The 17,104-nt window shown below is 41.6% G+C and overlaps 1 protein-coding gene across 1 annotated transcript; it reads left to right on the top strand.

Annotated features, from left to right (window-relative positions):
* Nucleotides 1–7,329: 7,329 nt before the first annotated feature.
* LOC131917146 (zinc finger protein 709-like) lies at nt 7,330–16,731 on the top strand. Its single transcript, XM_059270783.1, has 4 exons — nt 7,330–7,550; nt 13,163–13,289; nt 13,489–13,546; nt 14,275–16,731. Exons 1-4 carry the CDS (start codon nt 7,548–7,550, stop codon nt 15,476–15,478), a joined length of 1,392 nt encoding a protein of 463 aa, XP_059126766.1. The 5' UTR covers nt 7,330–7,547; the 3' UTR covers nt 15,479–16,731.
* Nucleotides 16,732–17,104: the final 373 nt, after the last annotated feature.

Raw genomic sequence — 17,104 nt, 5'->3', positions numbered from 1 at the left:
CTGGATTAAAAAAAACACACAGAAAGATGCTCTAGGAATAAATAAGCACACCCAAAAGCATGGGTATGGGTGTCTCAAGAATCAGTTAAGCCGGGCAGCGGTGGGCTACACAGAGAAACCCTGTCTTGGGGGGGAAAAAGAAAAAGAAAGGGTCATAATTAAGTATCTTTCCAATTACTTACATCTCCAAAGGTTGTTAGAAGCCCCTTCTTCTCTTTAACAGTGTAAGAAGAGAGTTCACGAGGTTGAAAGTTTGGTCCTCTTTGGGCATCTGCACACATGTGCACATAGTAGTACACACACACGCATAGTTAAAAACTTTTAAAAAATCTTTAAAAAGGCTTAAAGAATTTCTTTTGCATATAAAGTTGTAAGGTGGATTTATGAGGGGTATTGTTTTTTAGGTTTGGGGAAGAATAGTAGACACTTAAGGTTACAATTTTTTTTTACCCTAAGTAAACACAGTTTATTTATTGCTTGATATCCTTTATTGAAATATATTTATGAAAGTATCATCGGCCGGGCGGTGGTGGTGCAGGCCTTTAATCTCAGCATTCAGGAGGCAGAGCCAGGTGGATCTCTGTGAGTTTGAGACCAGTCTGGGCTACCAAGTGAGTTCCAGGAAAGGCGCAAAGCTACACAGAGAAACCCTGTCTCAAAAAAACAAACAAACAAAAAAAGGAAAGTATCATCTAGTTACAAAGAAGCACAATTTATTTATTGTTTTTGACAAGATGCCTTTTGGAAAACACATAATGTCTTTATAGGCCATTTGGGTGTCATCAGTGGTGTCTAAAATTTTCTGTTTGTTTTTGTTTTGTTTGTTTGTTTTTTTGTTTTCAGCAGAAAAGGCAAGCCAGCATGCCAGGACAACAGGCTATTTCCTTTCCCACATCACTGTAATGTCCATGTCTTTCTTTTTTTATTTAAAAATTTTTATTTTATGTGCATTGGTGTTTGCCTGAGTATATTGTGTGTAGGGTATCGGATCCCCTGGAACTAGAGTTACAGACAGTTGTGAGCTGTCATGTGGGTACTGGGAATTGAACCTGGGTCCTCTGGAAGAGCAGCCAGTGCTCTTAACCACTGAGCCATCTCTCTAACCCCTTCCCTTGTCCTTCTATCCTACCTCAAACAAACATGAACCTCAAAATAATGCTGTACTGTGGGAGAAGGGCACCATTCCACAGCCTCTAAGGCAATGTGGTTCTCAACCTGTGGGTCTCAATCTGTGGGTCTCAATCTCTGGGGGAGGGGAAGAAACGAATGGTCTTTTCACAGGGGTTGCCTATCAGATGTTTACATTATGATTTGTAACAGTAGCCAAATTATAGCTATAAAATAGCATGAATAATTTTATTGGGGTCACCACAACATGAAGAACTGCATTAAAGGTTGCCAATGTTAGGCAGGTTGAGAACCATTGAGGCCTGGGGACTTGTCTGAGGTCATCCTGCCTGCTGGGCATGGTCGCTCAAGCTTGTAACCTCAGCACTGGAAAGTAGAGGCAGGAGGCCAGAGGTTCAAAGTCATAGTGGCTACATAATGCTTTCACGTTGAGGCTGGGTTACAAGAGACCCTGTCTGAAAAATTTTCTAAAAGTACCCATCCTCGGGGTAGCTGCAGGACTATGAGCGTGTTCCTTGACTTGAGTGTCTACATGAACCTGATCTTTAAGTAATGCATGATGATTGCAGACCCAAGCATTTCTTCATTGCTCCTTGTATCAAGAATTTTGGTAATGTTCTTTTACAGTTGCTTCCATCCAAACCTTAGATTAGGACAAGTCTTACTGTGGCTGATGGACTTCAGTGAATTTGGCAGTGGGCTAGCTCTGCATGTGGGATCCAAAGTCTTGAATGCTTCTGGTTTGTTTGTTTGCTTGTTTTAAAATAGAACCGGGCATCTACATGAGAACAGAGGGGTGAAATGCCATAGAGAGAAGCAGGATGTCCCAGTCAATGGCCCGGTCACCCACAATGATGAGAACAGGAGGTAGAAATTGTCTAGACAGTTCAGGATGAAAAGTCTCCAAAGAAAGCCAGGCAGTGGTGGCACATGTCTTTAATTCCAGCTGAGGCAGGGAGATCTCTGTGAGTTTGAGCCCAGCCTGATCTACAGAGCGAGTTCTAGGACAGCCAAAGCTACACACAGAGAAACCCTGTCTTGAAAACCAAACCAAACCAAAACGAAACAAAACCGAAAAGTCTCCAAAGAAAAGTAATCAGTTTATTTCTGGGCTAAAGCTAGAAGATCTTTGGTCCTCTTGGTAGCTTCATTCTTGCCAGAGGCCAGAGATGCCCAAAATGTTTTAGGGCTTTAAGCTGACTCTTCAATGGTTTCAGGGTTACCTAGATCATGAGATCATTAATTGACCCAGAACAGACAGGCTATCAGGATTCAACAAGCACGGACTTACTTTCTTTCCCCCTTGTTTAAGGATGAATTTCTTGTTTGGTGGCATTGACTTATACAAAAATGCATGTAGATATACTGGCATGTGCTTAGACTCAGTAGTTACCTGACATCTCACAAGAGACAGATGATCAAAGCCTGAATGTGAGTCCCAAAGCCAATAACATAATAAAAACCTTGCCTTTGTTTGGAGCTGAGGATGTGGTTCACTTGGAGAAGTACTTGTCTGGCATGAACAGAGTCTTAGGTTGAATCACCAAAATTGCCTACACTGGGTGGTATTGAGCCCAACACTTGGGAGGTTGAGGCAGAGTGTTACTGCTCTAGAGGCAGTGCGACCTGGGAGAATGGAGCCGAGAAATGAGGCAGACTAAAGTCTCATGCAATAACCAACTTTATTCAGAGCATCAGACAATGTATACTCTGAGGGTTAAAGAGGAGTCACATGAGTAAATTGTCCAATCACGAGGGTGAGCCGCATGTAATAAGCAAGCCACACTTGGCACAAATATGTTTTTCCATAGAGGCATATAAACTACTAACAATAGCCTGTTGTAATGAATAACCTGAAGTAAATTCACTCCTATCTGCTACACCCATAAGAAGCATGAAAATATAATCCAAGAACAATCCTGTGTTTTTGAAGAAACTGAGGTCACAAGAGTCTTGTCTTAGTTTCTTGGAGTTTTCTCACTAGCCCTCAGAAATCTCCCAGGACTCCATTCTTGGACTATGTTCCAGCAGCAGAGGATCAAAAGGTCGAGGTCATTCTTGGGCTCATAGCAGATTCAAGGCCAGCCTGGGATTCACCATATCTTAGAGAGAGAGGATGGGAGAGTGGGAAGGAAGGAGGAGAGAAAGAGAAAGAGAACTCATAGAGAACATGGCCTATGGGCTGTAAGACGCTCAGCAATTAGGATGTCCACACAAAATTTGCCTTTCAAGTATGCTAGGTTTATTCACATAAACCTTCCTTAAAATATCAGGTTAATATAAAAGTTAAACAGGCATCTCACCAAATGGGAAACAGTTGTTTGGGCAGAACTGCTACTGCAGGGTTCCACAGGGGACTCTTCTCTGTGAGGACACTTCAGAAGCTTGCAGGCCCGACCCATGTCAAATGTCAAGTCCGTCAGCTGTGAAGTCCTTCAGCTGTGGTAGGCTGGAAGGATGGCATTGATGGAGGAGGTCCAGGAGGTCCTTGAGAGAGCGTAGGCCAACAGCCAGGGCTGACAGGCTGGCTTGTGTGGGCCGGCAACAGTGCAGAAGTTCAACAGCCATTGAGGCCCGGGCCTCACACAGAGTCTCAAGTCCTCTTGCCAATCAAAACAGGCTAGAGAAGTGGTGTCAGGTAAGCCCAGCAGTGAGAATCTAGAGACCATTCCCATGTTGTGAGGTAACTCCTTCAGAGAACACAGGGACTCTTAAAGCCACTAGAAAGTTCTTTATTTTGCCGGCTGGTGGGCTACACGGGGAATTTGCTCAAAGCGTACAGCTCTGAGTCTCACCGGTCTTTGCCTTTTAAAAAGGCACAAAAAGCAATTAATTAAAGCAAGTTTTTTTAATTTTGTTTACACAGGCTGCCTCCAAGACAGGGTTTGAGAGGTCAGCATTGGATGTGAGGAAGACCAGGTTTTTATAGAGCTCAGGGGTAGGGGGTTTCCAAATGGGGGATTTGGTGGGCAAAATAGGCGGGGTTACAGGAGCAGGACATGAGCATAACAAGTTAGTCCCTCCTGAAACAAAGACATGGTTCCAAAGGCGGACATAACAACAGGTAGTCATAACAAGGCAGCTATAACAAGCCTTTTGAAGCAGAGGTAGGGGTGCAAGATGGTTATAAACAACTTTTTGAAATGAAGGCATGATTGTCGTTCCTGGAATAGGCAGTCCAGAACCATTTGGAGTTAAGGTTACAGGTGGGACATTGCTCAATCCTTGAGAAACAGAGATTTAATCATAAACAGAAATGAACTTAGTTTGTCTTTACTATAAGATGGCTTTTAAGCCTAAGATGGAGGCAGGGTGGTTCTTCATCAGTTGTGTAAGGTCTGGGGGCCTGTTAGACTCAAAGTTCCAGCTTTTGTATCATTTCATTGACAGTAGCTTTGTGCCCTCAGGGCTCACAGCTTGGGGCTGGTTCACTAGCAAATCAATGCCATCTTGGAGTTAGTTCATTAATATCAAGGCTTGTCCTGGACTACCAGTGGCCTGTCTGGAGCTTGCTTCTGAAGCCTAGCTCTTACCAGAGCTGCCTGGGGGCAAGCTTAGGCATCGCATTATTCCAAGTCACACCAAATGGCTTTTGGGTTGCACAAAATGGTTTCTAAGCTACTCCCCGAGCCCCGTCTCTCTCACCTCTCTCCCCCACACACAGAGACAGAGACACACATACACACAGAAAGAGAGAGAGAGAGAGAGAGAGAGAGAGAGAGAGAGAGAGAGAGAGAGAGAGAATGAGTTTGTTTTCCTTTATTTGATCTCTGGAAGTCAAAGCTGTGAATGGTTCTGTAATGAATCTATAGTCAGAGGTTCCCTCCCATCTGTTGACCGATCATCCTTCCTTTGCGGTCTGATCAGTAGGAAGGGAATGGGCACCATCATGCAGTGTGGGAATGGAGACTTGCCATTTGCATGCTCTGCTTTCTTGGGATTTGTCTCTGCCTGAAGACAAAGGTTAGCAGGGAAAGATGTTCTCTTTTTTCTGACACACAAGTGGGGGGAGTGGTCAGTGGTGGTGCACACCTTTAATCCCAGGACTTGGGAGGCAGCAGCAGGTGCATCTCTGAGGTCGAGGCCTGCTGTGGGATGGTCTGTATGTGCTCTGATTTGTCAATAAATGGAAGACTGATTGGCCAGTGGCTGGGCAGGAAGTATAGGCGGGACTAACAGAGCGGAGAATTGAGAGACCAGGAAGGTGGGAGGAGACACTGCCAGCCGCTGCCATGACATGTAGCATGTGAAGATGCCGGTAAGCCACGAGCCACATGGCAAAGTATAGATTTATAGAAATGGGTTAATTTAAGATGTGAGAACTAGATAGCTAGAAGACTGAGCCATTAGGCCAAACAGTTTAAATAATATAAGTGTCTGTGTGTTTATTTTATAAGTGGGCTGTTGGACTGCCGGGGCTTGGTGGGACCTGGAGAGAAGCTCTCCAGCTACAAAGGCCAGCCTGGTCTACAGAGCAAGTTTCCAGGATAGCTGGGGCTATACACAGAAATCCTCTCTTGAAAAAACAAAACAAAAGGGGTGGTGGTTCAGGCTTGGCATTTTGTGTGTGTATGTGTGTATGTGTGTATGTGTGTGTGTGTGTGTGTGTGTGTGTGTGTTGAAGAGACTGGGAGGCACGAGAGATGTATTTTCCTGTGGCTGCCCAGGCAAGATGGGGTTTACTGAACACCTGGAATGTGGCTGATACAGCGATGTTCAGGAATGTTAAAATGCAGAGTAAATTTCAAAGAAATTAGCAGCAAATAAATAAGTATTTTGTTAATAAAAATGAAAATATACTTGTATGTATATTCTGCAGAATCATGTTATAGGAATTTTACTCATATCCATTTGTTGTTTATGTTTCTTTGGTTTGTTTTAGAGTCCTGAATGAAGATCTGCTCCCAAACACTCCATCACTACCACCCATGAACTTTATCTGTTCCTTTTAATGTTCTCATGTGGTTTCTAGAAAATTTAAAGTTACAGATGTGACCCTTCATTCATTTCTATTAGCTATTATTGTTATTTATTATTGTTTCTATTAGTCTTAAAGGACGGCCTTCCTTTCAAAGCCTAGGCTAACTCCTTGTATTTGCCAGGGTTCTCAAGAACACTGATTCTCAACCTGTGTGTCGAGACTTCTTTGGGGTTGCATATCAGATATTTACATTATAATTCATAACAGTAGCAAAATTCCAGTTATGAAGTAGCAAGGAAATAGTTTCATTGTTGGGGTGGTGTTTATTTATTGTTTCTCAGCACAACATGAGAAACTGTATTAAAGGGCCGCAACATTAAGGAGGTTGAGAACCACTGCTCTCCAGGAACAGAACTGATAGTATAGATAATTTATTAAAGTGGCTTGTGGTTTACAGACAAGTTCGACAATGGCTGTCTCCCAAAAGAAAGTCCAAGAATCCAATAGCTGTGCAACCCATGAGGCTGGATGTCTCAGTGGTCTTCAGTATACATTGGAATCCCAAAGAAGTAGGGTCTAAATGCCTCAGCAGCAGGGTAGAGGAACTTGCCAGTGAGATTGAGGGCAAGCAGGCAAAAGACAAACGTTTCCTTATTTCGTGTCCTTTTATACAGGCTGCCACCAAGGTGTGGCTCAGATTTAGGGTAGGTCTTCTGACCTCAAAGGATCCAGTCAAGAAAAATTCCCTCGCAGGCATGCCCAGCTGCTTGAGTTTTAGTTGATGTGTCAAGTTGACAACCAAGATTAGCCATCACACTCCTCAAACTAGGAAGATTATAACATCTAAATTTCTAAAATGAGGGCTGTGGCTCGGTTGGCAGAGTCCATGCCTAGCATGCGAGAAGCCCTCAGCTGGTCCCTGGTGCTGCATAATCATTCATAGCGGCACATGTGCCATCCTAGCATTCAAAAGATGGAGCAACCGTTGAGGGTTCAAGGTTGGCCTGAACTGTATTTGAGGCAAGCTACATGAGACCCTGTCTCAAAGTATTTAGAAGAAAAATTTTAAACCGTTGTCATATTAGTAATTTCCAGTTGTGAATAGCATGTGTATATTTACGTTATTAACTCATGGCTATTCCTTCTATAGGTCAAGAGCAAGCGTGTCCTGGCAGGGCCATCACTAGTGTGCAGAGGAGACCTGTCCCCCAGTTTAGTCAGGGGTTGGGTTACATACACCCTTTGTCACTCAAGACTTGGGGGCGTGTCCTAGGCCCTGTCTATTAGAGTAGAATTGTCCAATCAGGCTGCAGCTGGAGGAGAGGGGCGGGGCAGGTTGCTGCACTCTCGCGGTGTTTGGTTCTTTTCACTGCTCAGTCTTGGCTTGGGTTCTGTTTCTTCAGCTTCTGTGTCTTTAGCTCACCGTAGTCTAAGGTGGCTCCTCTGGAGCTAGTGTCCCCGTGAGGTGCAGACGACGCGGGACGCCCGAAATTCGGAAATGGTGAGCGTTCTGGCCGACGCTGGCCACATCCAACCAGAGCCAGCCTCGGGGAAGGCCTCCGTAGCTGGAGCCCGCGGCCCGATCCCGCTGCTGTCCCCCGGTCCTGAGTGGCCTGGGCGGCGGGTCCCCGCGCGTCCCATCGGCCCCCGCGGCGTCCTGGCCGACCCACCTCAGGACTTGGGGCGCTGGCTTCTCGTTGTGCTTTCCTGAGGCATGGGAAGCAGGGCATCAGTCCACTTTCTGTCAGTCTGGCTGCTCCCGGGGTTCACAGTGAACCCCCCAAATTCCAGCTCCTTCCTGTTTCAAGAGTCTGTAGGGCAAACCCCAGCTCGTCTTGGCCCCCCGTCCCAGTATGCCGGTTAGAGAGATGGGTAGTGGGGGAAAGCCGGGAGTGGAGATTTCGTCGGGACAGATGAAGGGTCCAGTGACATCTGCTGTCCCGGTTTATCTTCACCAGGAGCTTCAGGCTTAAACAGAGGAAGGCCAGACCAGAAGCAAAGCTTAAACAGCAGCCTCATCCCAAGTGTGGCTCCGCCCATCATTGTCTCGGCTCACTTTAGACCTCTAGGGGACTAGGTGGCTCGCTGGAGATAACTTCTGCTTCTGTGAGGTTTCTTCTTCCTTCAGCCTTGAAGATGAAGTAGGTTAGACAGACACTGCTTGAAAGATTACATGCTTAGGTTGAACCAAAACAGGAGGTAGTAGGCCCAGAGTGAAGGCAGAGATGTCAGGCTTTCATCCATGTGTATATGTTTGCACACGTGTGTGGTGGGTGTGTGGGGTCGGAGGAGGGTCTCAGATTCCCTGGAGCTAAAGACGTAGGCAGTTACGAATTGCCCGAAGTGGCTACTGGAAATTGAACCCCAGTTCTGTGCAAGAGCAGCAAATGCTCTTAACCCCTGAGCCATCTCTGCTGCAGCCCCCCAAAGCAGTTTCTAAGTGCCGGCTTCACTCGCAGTATTCTCAAATGCCAACTTCTAGTCCAGGAGGATTAAAAAGTGACAACCATTGCTGTTTATTTTCCTTGCTAAATAAGTAGAACTGGACACAATGTTTTTCATGTCCTCTTAGTAATGGTCCCAGGGGCTGACAAGTTTCTTAGAGCTGCCTTATGTCCTCTTAGACACCAGTCCGAGGTCTTGGGTGAAACCTCTCAGGGGAGCAGCTGGAAGCCCTGGGGCTGGAGGAATCTCCCAGAGTCGTCCCCATCTCAATAGTTAATTTTTAGAGACATTCTCTCCCCCTAAGCTTAGTTGGAGTCCTAGGACACATTGTTTAGTTAGATGCTGGTGAATGAGGGTCTGCAGAGTAGTATTTCCTGCCCTCTTGAGTCTCTCAGTTGTTCACAGAGGAAACTTTCTCCCAAGGGATTAGAAAGACAACTCCACTACAGCGCAGTGGGGCAGAGACGTGCAGAGTAAGTGTGCATGGGTCACAGTCTGGAGCCTCCCGAGGAGGGGGACTGTTGAGTATTTCAGCAGCACTCGGCTGAGAGAATGGCCTTACTTGACACTTGATCCTGACAGGTCTGTGTCGTCTTCAGAACTGCCCCTTCCCCATGTTCATCAGCCTGAAATATTTGTTCATTTATTTGAACTTCAGCTTTAAGTATGAAATGTACTCAGAGCTGAATACGGTAAAAATTTTTGTTTGTTTTTTCTGAGACATGGTCTCTCTGTACATCCCTGGCTGTCCTGGAACTCTGTAGACCAGGCTGGCCTCAGTCTTAGAGATCTGTCTGCCTCTGAGTGCTGGGATTAGAGGTGTGCATCCCCCCACCCCTTCCTCACCCCCCCACCCCCTGGCAAAGTAAACTTTTTTTTTTAAATTTTATTTTATTTTACAATATAATTTAGTTCTACATATCAGCCACGGATTCCCTTGTTCTCCCCCCTCCCGTCCCCCTCCCCTAGTAAACTATTCTTGAAGCTAGAAAGAAGCAGATTTCATAAAAAAGTAGAGTTTCATTTCCACTGATTTTTTTTTTTTAATTCTTTGCTTCCCCTGAGCATATATAGAAAAATTCCTGAGATCTCATGTCAAGGTGTGGGTGTGGAGATCAGAAGACATCTGTGGAAGTTAGAAATTGAACTCATACCATCAGGTTTAGAGGAAGTGTCTTACCTGCGGAACCATCTTGCTAGCCCAATCATTTGGTTTATTTATTTATTTTTTTATTTTAAGACATGGTCTCACTATGTAGCCATGTCTGTCCTGGATCTTACCATGGGGTTCAAGGTGTACACTACCATGCCCAGCCTTTTATTTTACTTCTTGATTATGTGTATGTGTGAGTTTCTGTATGAGTACAGTGCCTGTGGAGGCCAGAAGGTATTAGATCCTCCTGAACTGGAGTTACAGGTGGTTCTGAGCTCTCTGGTGTGCTAGAAATCGAACTTACAAGAATAGTATACACTCTTCACTGCTCAGCCATTGCTCCAGCCCCTCATTGATTACTTCATTACAAATCCATTGTTGCCTCCTCAGTTTCTCTGGGTTGATACAGGCTACCTTACTCTTCAAAGTGAAAGGTTAAGTGATTGACTTTAAATCTTCAAGAATGTATAGATTTGATGCTTTAAACTTTTCCTGTACTATATTCCACAGATTTTCATATGACGAACTTAAGTTTCTTTTCCTTGAACTATTCAGGTTCCTTCAGATGACTATCTGATTCACATGTGATTTTGTACTTTGTGATTTTATTTCCAGTTTAGAGGCTTTCTTACTGTATTTGTTACTGATTTCTATTTAATGCTTACGTATTTTTAGAATATACTTTATGTACTTGCTTGTTAGGGTATGTTTGATCACTCAGAATGTGATCTACCATTTAGTTTTGCTGTGGACTGAAGTGTTCTAGAAATATCAATGAAATCCTTCTGGTTGATGTTGTTCAATAACAATATTACTATTACTGCTTTTTCTGGCTACTGGATCTGTCAATTACTGATAAGGAGTATTTTGGTGTTTTTAACTGTAATTATGAATTTCTCCATTTTGCATTTCAAATTCCAGAAGTGTTCCCTATGTAATTTGACATCTTATTTTATGTTACATGTATTAAAGACAGCTGATTATTTAAAAAGTCTTATTTAGTGAGTATAGCATTTATTGACTGTAGTGTCAAATGTTTATCAAAGATAGTTTGTCTCAAATTTTTTCCCATTGTTTCTCTGTACTTGGTATTTTTTTTTTTTTTTTTTTGGTTTTTCGAGACAGGGTTTCTCTGTGTAGCTTTGCGCCTTTCCTGGGACTCACTTGGTAGCCCAGGCTGGCCTCGAACTCACAGAGATCCGCCTGGCTCTGCCTCCCGAGTGCTGGGATTAAAGGCGTGCGCCACCACCGCCCGGCGGTATTTTTTTCCTTAACTGAAAAATAGACATTTGAAAATTATAATATGGGATAACTGAAAATCAGTTTCCCCACTTTCTCTGTTAGCTGTTCTTATTTATTGAAGGCTGTGTCCATTTATGTAATGAAAATACTGTCCAAAACATTTTCTTTTAAATTTTTTATTTTTCATTTTTTCTTTCCTTTTTTGTTTTTATTATTTATTATTTATTTATTTATTTATTTATTTATTTGAGACAGGGTTTCTCTGTATAGCTTTTAGAGCCTGTCCTGGAACTCACTTTGTAGACCTGGCTGGCCTCGAACCCACAGAGATCCACCTGCCTCTGCCTCCCCAGTGTTGGGATTAAAGGCACGCACCACCACCGCCCGGCTCTAATTTTCATTTTTTTAAAGACAAGGTCTCACTATGTAGCCTTTCTGGCTGGAACTCACTATGTAGACCAGGTTGGCCTGAAGCTCATAGAGATCTGTCTGTCTCTGTCTCCTGAGTGCTTGGTTTTTTGAGACAGGGTTTCTCTATGTAAACAGTCCTGGCTGTCCTGGAACTCACTTTGTAGACCTGGCTGGCCTCAAACCCACAGAGCTCCACCTGCCTCTACCTCCCAAGTGCTAGGATTAAAGGGTGTGCACCACCACTGCCCAGCAAAAAATTACTTTTATTTTATGTGAATGGGTATTTTTTTTGACTGCAGGTATGTTTGTGTACCACATGCATGCAGTGCCCTTGGAGGCCAGAAGAGGACATTAGGAATTCTAGAACTGGAATTATAGATGGTTAACTGTTAGCTGACATGTGGGTACTAGGAATTGAACCTGGGTCCTTTGCAAGAGCCACAAGTGCTTTTGAAGTGCTTAGCTATTTCTCCAGCCGCCATTTCCAAAATATTGCAGAGACTGTATTGCTTATGTGTAGTCAGTTTGTTCTATTGTCCTTTATTATTTATTCAACCAGTATTTTGACATATTTCTGTGAATGTCGTATACTAAAACAGAAAAATTAGAAGAAACAGGAAAAGGTCACCTCTTTCAGTTTTTCTTTGGGGAAGGGGTGTAAGAGGACATTCCTTTAACACATAATCAGGTTGGGGTTTTTTTGTCCTTAAAATTTCTTGGGATGCATGGAGCTTTCTCAATTTCACATTATACTTGGGTACTTTTGAATAACTTCTGAATGAAATTTTCACTGCGACTTTTCCCCCAGAGTTTATTTAGATGTTAATGTACATGTTGTGGATATAAGCAGCAATTTATTTTTCCAGGTAGATGTAGGCTTTTTGTTTACTTGATGCAAAATACGGTCCACTCTGCTCCTGCACTGGGAACTTAGGCTGTTGTCTTAAGACTGTTAGCATATCAGAGACAGGTTAAACCAAGGATGAGAAGCTACACAAGGCTTTCTTGCCATTTGCACGTTTTTATAGGTTTACATTCACAGGGTTGAATTTTGAGAATATTTAATTTTTAACAAAGTTGTTTCAATGGTTCTGCTTGTACTTTCATGTATCTGTGGAGGCATGTGTGTTTGGAGCATCCCACAGCCATTTTCCTGACCTCATTCTCCCTGGAATCTGTGGATGTTCATTTACATAATGATGTTCTTTGTGTCGTTACTTATGTGTTATTACATAATGATCTTGATTACTGTTGCTTTAAGAGGCAAGTTTTGACATTAAGAAGCCCTAGTCTTACTGTGTTCTTTCTCAGGATTCTTGTAGTGCTGAATAATTTCATATGAAAATTTGCATTAATTTTGCAATTCCTCTAAGTTAGTTACCCAGGATTCTAATTGTTCTTAGTTACTCTAATACTTGTTTTTAGAATTCCTCCCAATCCTGAGGTCCCTGATAAACACCAGCAAAGGTCCAATTTTGTGAGTAGTCACTTCTAACAATAAGAACTCCCACAGGACAAATATTAGCATTGTTTTGTAGAGCAGACAGTAGGGTTTATTAGTAACATGTATTGGAGATATACTATACAATGATAAATTAGGGATAACCAAGAAATATCTTACTCCCTGGATTTACCAATGAGAAGGGTGTTTTTACTCTGCTATTGCTTTCTGAGTGCTTCAATTGAATTATAATATTAATACAGCTGTATGTGAACAACTAAGTACATAAACTTTTAGATGACCAAATCATGGAACGAATATTTGGAAATCACAAAATCATGTGAACATCTACACACAGAGTATAGATTCCTAGTGGTATAAATTTTACCCAGCCTCCAATACACATTGTGGGATATTTTAGAACTCAGTGGCCTTTGACGATGTGGCTATAAACTTCACCCAGGAAGAGTGGGCTTTGCTGGATACTTCCCAGAAGAATCTCTACACAGATGTGATGCAAGAAGTCTTTAGGAACCTGAATTATATAGGTAAGAATGATAACATTTCTTTACTTAATTTAAAAAAAAAAAAAACCCTAGGAATTTTTTATCAATTTGAAATGTGGAAAGGGACTAATTTTTTTTTATGAATAAATGGGCATATTTTCAGTGTACAGTGAACTTCAAAGCTGCTATTAATTTTTTGAAGTTCATAATTAATAGTGCTTTTCCTCGGTCTATATTTTAGAGAACGGGTGGGAAGACCAGAACATTGAGGAGGACAAAAATCCTGAGATAAATCTAAGGTAATTTGTATTCACAAAAGGGTATGATGTTCCTTGAGGGAACGTTAGCATGTCATGTAAACTTTGGTAAACAAACTAAAGAAATAAGCACAACTTTAAACATTTATTACTAGTTTGTTTGCGTGCTCTCTGTCTCTGTCTCTCTCTCTTCAGTTTAACAGAGTTTTATATTTTCAAGGTAGTTGACTTCCACATAGTACTAAGAAACTATATGAATATCATTGTTTTGATACTGGATTTGGGGAAGCAATGTTTCAGAGAGATTATTCCATTTATTTTCTAATAATTAAGACATGCCAAGACACCTGGACTTCCTCTGATATTGGTTATAATGTAGGTCTAAGACATTATTGAATAGAAAATCAGTAATAAACCATCAATGATGTGCTTGTCTCTTTTTGTACAGAAGACATATGATAGATTCTGTAAAAGTAAAGATTGTAAAAGTCAATGTGGGCAAACTTTCAGTGAGAATTCCAAATCTTTTGTTTGTTTTGTATTTGGAGACAGGTTTCGCTGTGTAGCCCTGGCTGTTCTGGGACTTCTGCTGTAGACCAGGCTAGCTTCAAACTCAGAGATCCTCCTGCCTCTGCATTCCAAGTGTGTGCTACCACTGCCTGGCTAAGATTCTGGGGAAAAAAAAAAAAAAAAAGAGTTCACAGTTGCGTAAAACCATGTAAATGTGACTTGTCTGGAAAAGTCTTCATATGTTGTTCATTCCTTAATAGGTACATCATAACTGACTCTGGATACAACCTATATGAAAATCAAGACTATTCAGAGAAGCCATATAAATTTACACAATATAGGAACTCTTTCATTTCTCTTATGAGCATTCAAAGACATATGACAATGGACACTGGAAGTAAACCTTATAAATGTATGCTATGTGGGAAAGCCTTTCATTTCCCCAGTGAATTTAGAATACATCTAAGAACTCATACAGGAGAGAAGCCTTATGAATGTAAACGATGTGGGAAAGCTTTCAGTCATTCCAGTTCCTTTAGAAAACATGAGAGAACTCATACAGGAGAGAGGCCCTATGTATGTAAACAATGTGGGAAAGCCTTTAATTGTTCTGGTTCCATCCGAAAACATGAAAGAACTCATACCGGAGAGAAGCCCTATGAATGTAAACAGTGTGGAAAAGCCTTCAATTGTCCCAGTTATCTTCAAATTCATGAAAGAAGTCACACTGGAGAGAAGCCCTATGAATGTAAACAGTGTGATAAGACATTCAGTTGTTCCAGTTCCCTTCGAAAACATGAAAGAACTCATACTGGAGAGAAGCCTTATGAATGTAAACAGTGTGGTAAAGCCTTCAGTTGTTCCAGTTCCTTTCGAAAGCATGAACGAACTCATACTGGGGAGAAGCCCTATGAATGCAAACAGTGTGGTAAGGCCTTCTTTTCTCTCACAAGTGTCCGAACACACATGATAAAGCACACTGGCAATGGGCCTTTTAAATGCAATGTATGTGAGGAAGTGTTTCCTTTTTCTAGTGTATTTAGGAGACATCAAACATCTCATGCTGGAGAGAAGCCCTATGAATGTAAACAATGTAGTAAATGGTTTAGTTCTTCTACTTCACTTCAAATACATGAAAGAACACATAATGGGGAAAAACCCTTTGTGTGTAAGCAATGTGGTAAAGCATTCAGTTGTCCCAGTTACATTCGAAAACATGAGCGAACTCATACTGGGGAAAAATCCTATCCATGTAAACAATGTGGCAAGTGGTTTAGTGCATCCAGTTCTCTTCAAATACATGAAAGAATTCATACTGGAGAAAAGCCCTATAAATGTAAACAATGTGGTAGAGCATTCAGTCGGTCCACTTCCATTCGAAAACATGAACAAACTCATACAGGGGAGAAACCCTATGAATATAATGTGGGAAAGTCTTCACTTCCAGTTGAAATTGATTACTAAATAGTCTTATGAATGTAAATTCTGGTAAACCCTCAAGTTCTCTCACAGGCTTTTGAATAAATACACTGGAAATGGACCTTTTAAATGTGAGGTATGTCAAAAGCCTTTCACAGTCCCAGGATATTTAGAGCACATCAAATAACTCATGCAGGAAAGAAACAAAGTGAATGTAAAAAATGTGGTAAATCCTTCACTTCTTCTGGGTATCCTCAAAACCATAAAAGAATTCATGTTGGAGAGTATTCCTACTGATGAAAGCAATGGAGAATCATCTATTACAAATTGCCTTTATAAACATGAATGAACTTGTACTGGAGAAACCTACTTTGAGTACAAATAAATATGGTAAATATCACATTTTCCCATTTGCCTTCAAAGAAACTAAAATATTCATTGGACAACAAGTCATCAGAAAGTGATTGTAAGGAATATGAAAAAAAGTTTTCTTGATTCTTTTAAAGGACACAGAAAGATTGACACTGGATAATAACCCTGTGTATGTGAGAAAAATGGTTAAGGCTTCAGATGCCCCAGTTCTTTTAGATTATATGAAAGAATACGTACCAGATAAAACACTATGAATAGGAATGTGGGGGAATTATTCAAGTTTTCAGTTTTCTTAAAAGACATTAAGTAGAGGGGGAAAAAAGCCTGTAGCTCTAAGCAATGTGGTTAGGCTTTCAATTTTTATAGTTCTTTTTGAAAACCATGGAAGAACTCTGGAGAAAAGGCTGAGTGTAAGAAATGTCAGAAGGCCTTCAATTTTTCCATTTTCATTCAATGATATGAAAGAACTCGTTTTAGAAAAAGACTGTCAGGGATGCAGAAAGTCTCCCGACTTCATTTCTCATGGAAAGATACGTGATAATGCACACTGGAGATGGACATGCATTACACTGACTTTACAATGTGAAAACATTGCTTTTCTGGGTTAAAGCATGGAATGTGTCTTTATATTATACAATTTTGTAGTATTTTGTTGAGACTTTTTACAATTGTATTCAAAGAGATTTGTGTATCTTGGTATAATATATAATATAGTATTATTTAGTACATACAGTGTATGCATGTGTATATGTGTATCTGTAGGATACGTATAGTTTGTACATGAGTAGTATATATTATATAACTAGTTCATATGATATGTAATTAAAATATATGTAACCGCTATTTTACTACATAGTAGCATACTACATTGGTTATGCTATTGGAATCTTATCAATGTGTAGAATAAAGCATTTCAGTTATCCACACCACTCCCCATCCCCAGCTACTTCTTGCTCCAGGAGCATGGTTACCAGGATCCCCAATATTTAGCATCAGCATTCCATGGCCTGAGACTCCAGATGTTATCAAAATCCTCAGCATCAACTGGGTGTGGTGGTGCACACCTTTAATCCCCAAACTGGGGAGACAGACACAGAAGGGTCTCTGAGTTTGAGGCCAGCCTGGTCTACACAGTGAGTTCCATGACATTGAGGGATATTAAAAAAAAAAAAAAAAATTCAGCAGACAAAGGAAAGTCCTACCCCGCCCCCTTTTATTGTTTTGTTTTGTTTTCACAGACAGGGTTTCTCTGTGTAGTTTTGGTGCCTGTCTTGGATCTCGATCTGTAGACCAGGCTAG

This window comes from Peromyscus eremicus, chromosome 8a (assembly GCF_949786415.1).
Source record: "Peromyscus eremicus chromosome 8a, PerEre_H2_v1, whole genome shotgun sequence".
Lineage (NCBI taxonomy): Eukaryota > Metazoa > Chordata > Mammalia > Rodentia > Cricetidae > Peromyscus > Peromyscus eremicus.
The sequence above is the reverse complement of the archived record's forward strand: the minus strand, read 5'-3'. Positions and strand labels throughout refer to the sequence as shown.

What these genes read in the sequence shown, in the direction of transcription:
- LOC131917146 (XM_059270783.1), top strand. An exon ending in TAGGAACCTGAATTATATAG is followed by an intron (nt 13,290 to 13,488) that starts GTAAGAATGATA and finishes TCTATATTTTAG; the next exon opens with AGAACGGGTGGGAAGACCAG. An exon ending in AATCCTGAGATAAATCTAAG is followed by an intron (nt 13,547 to 14,274) that starts GTAATTTGTATT and finishes ATTCCTTAATAG; the next exon opens with GTACATCATAACTGACTCTG.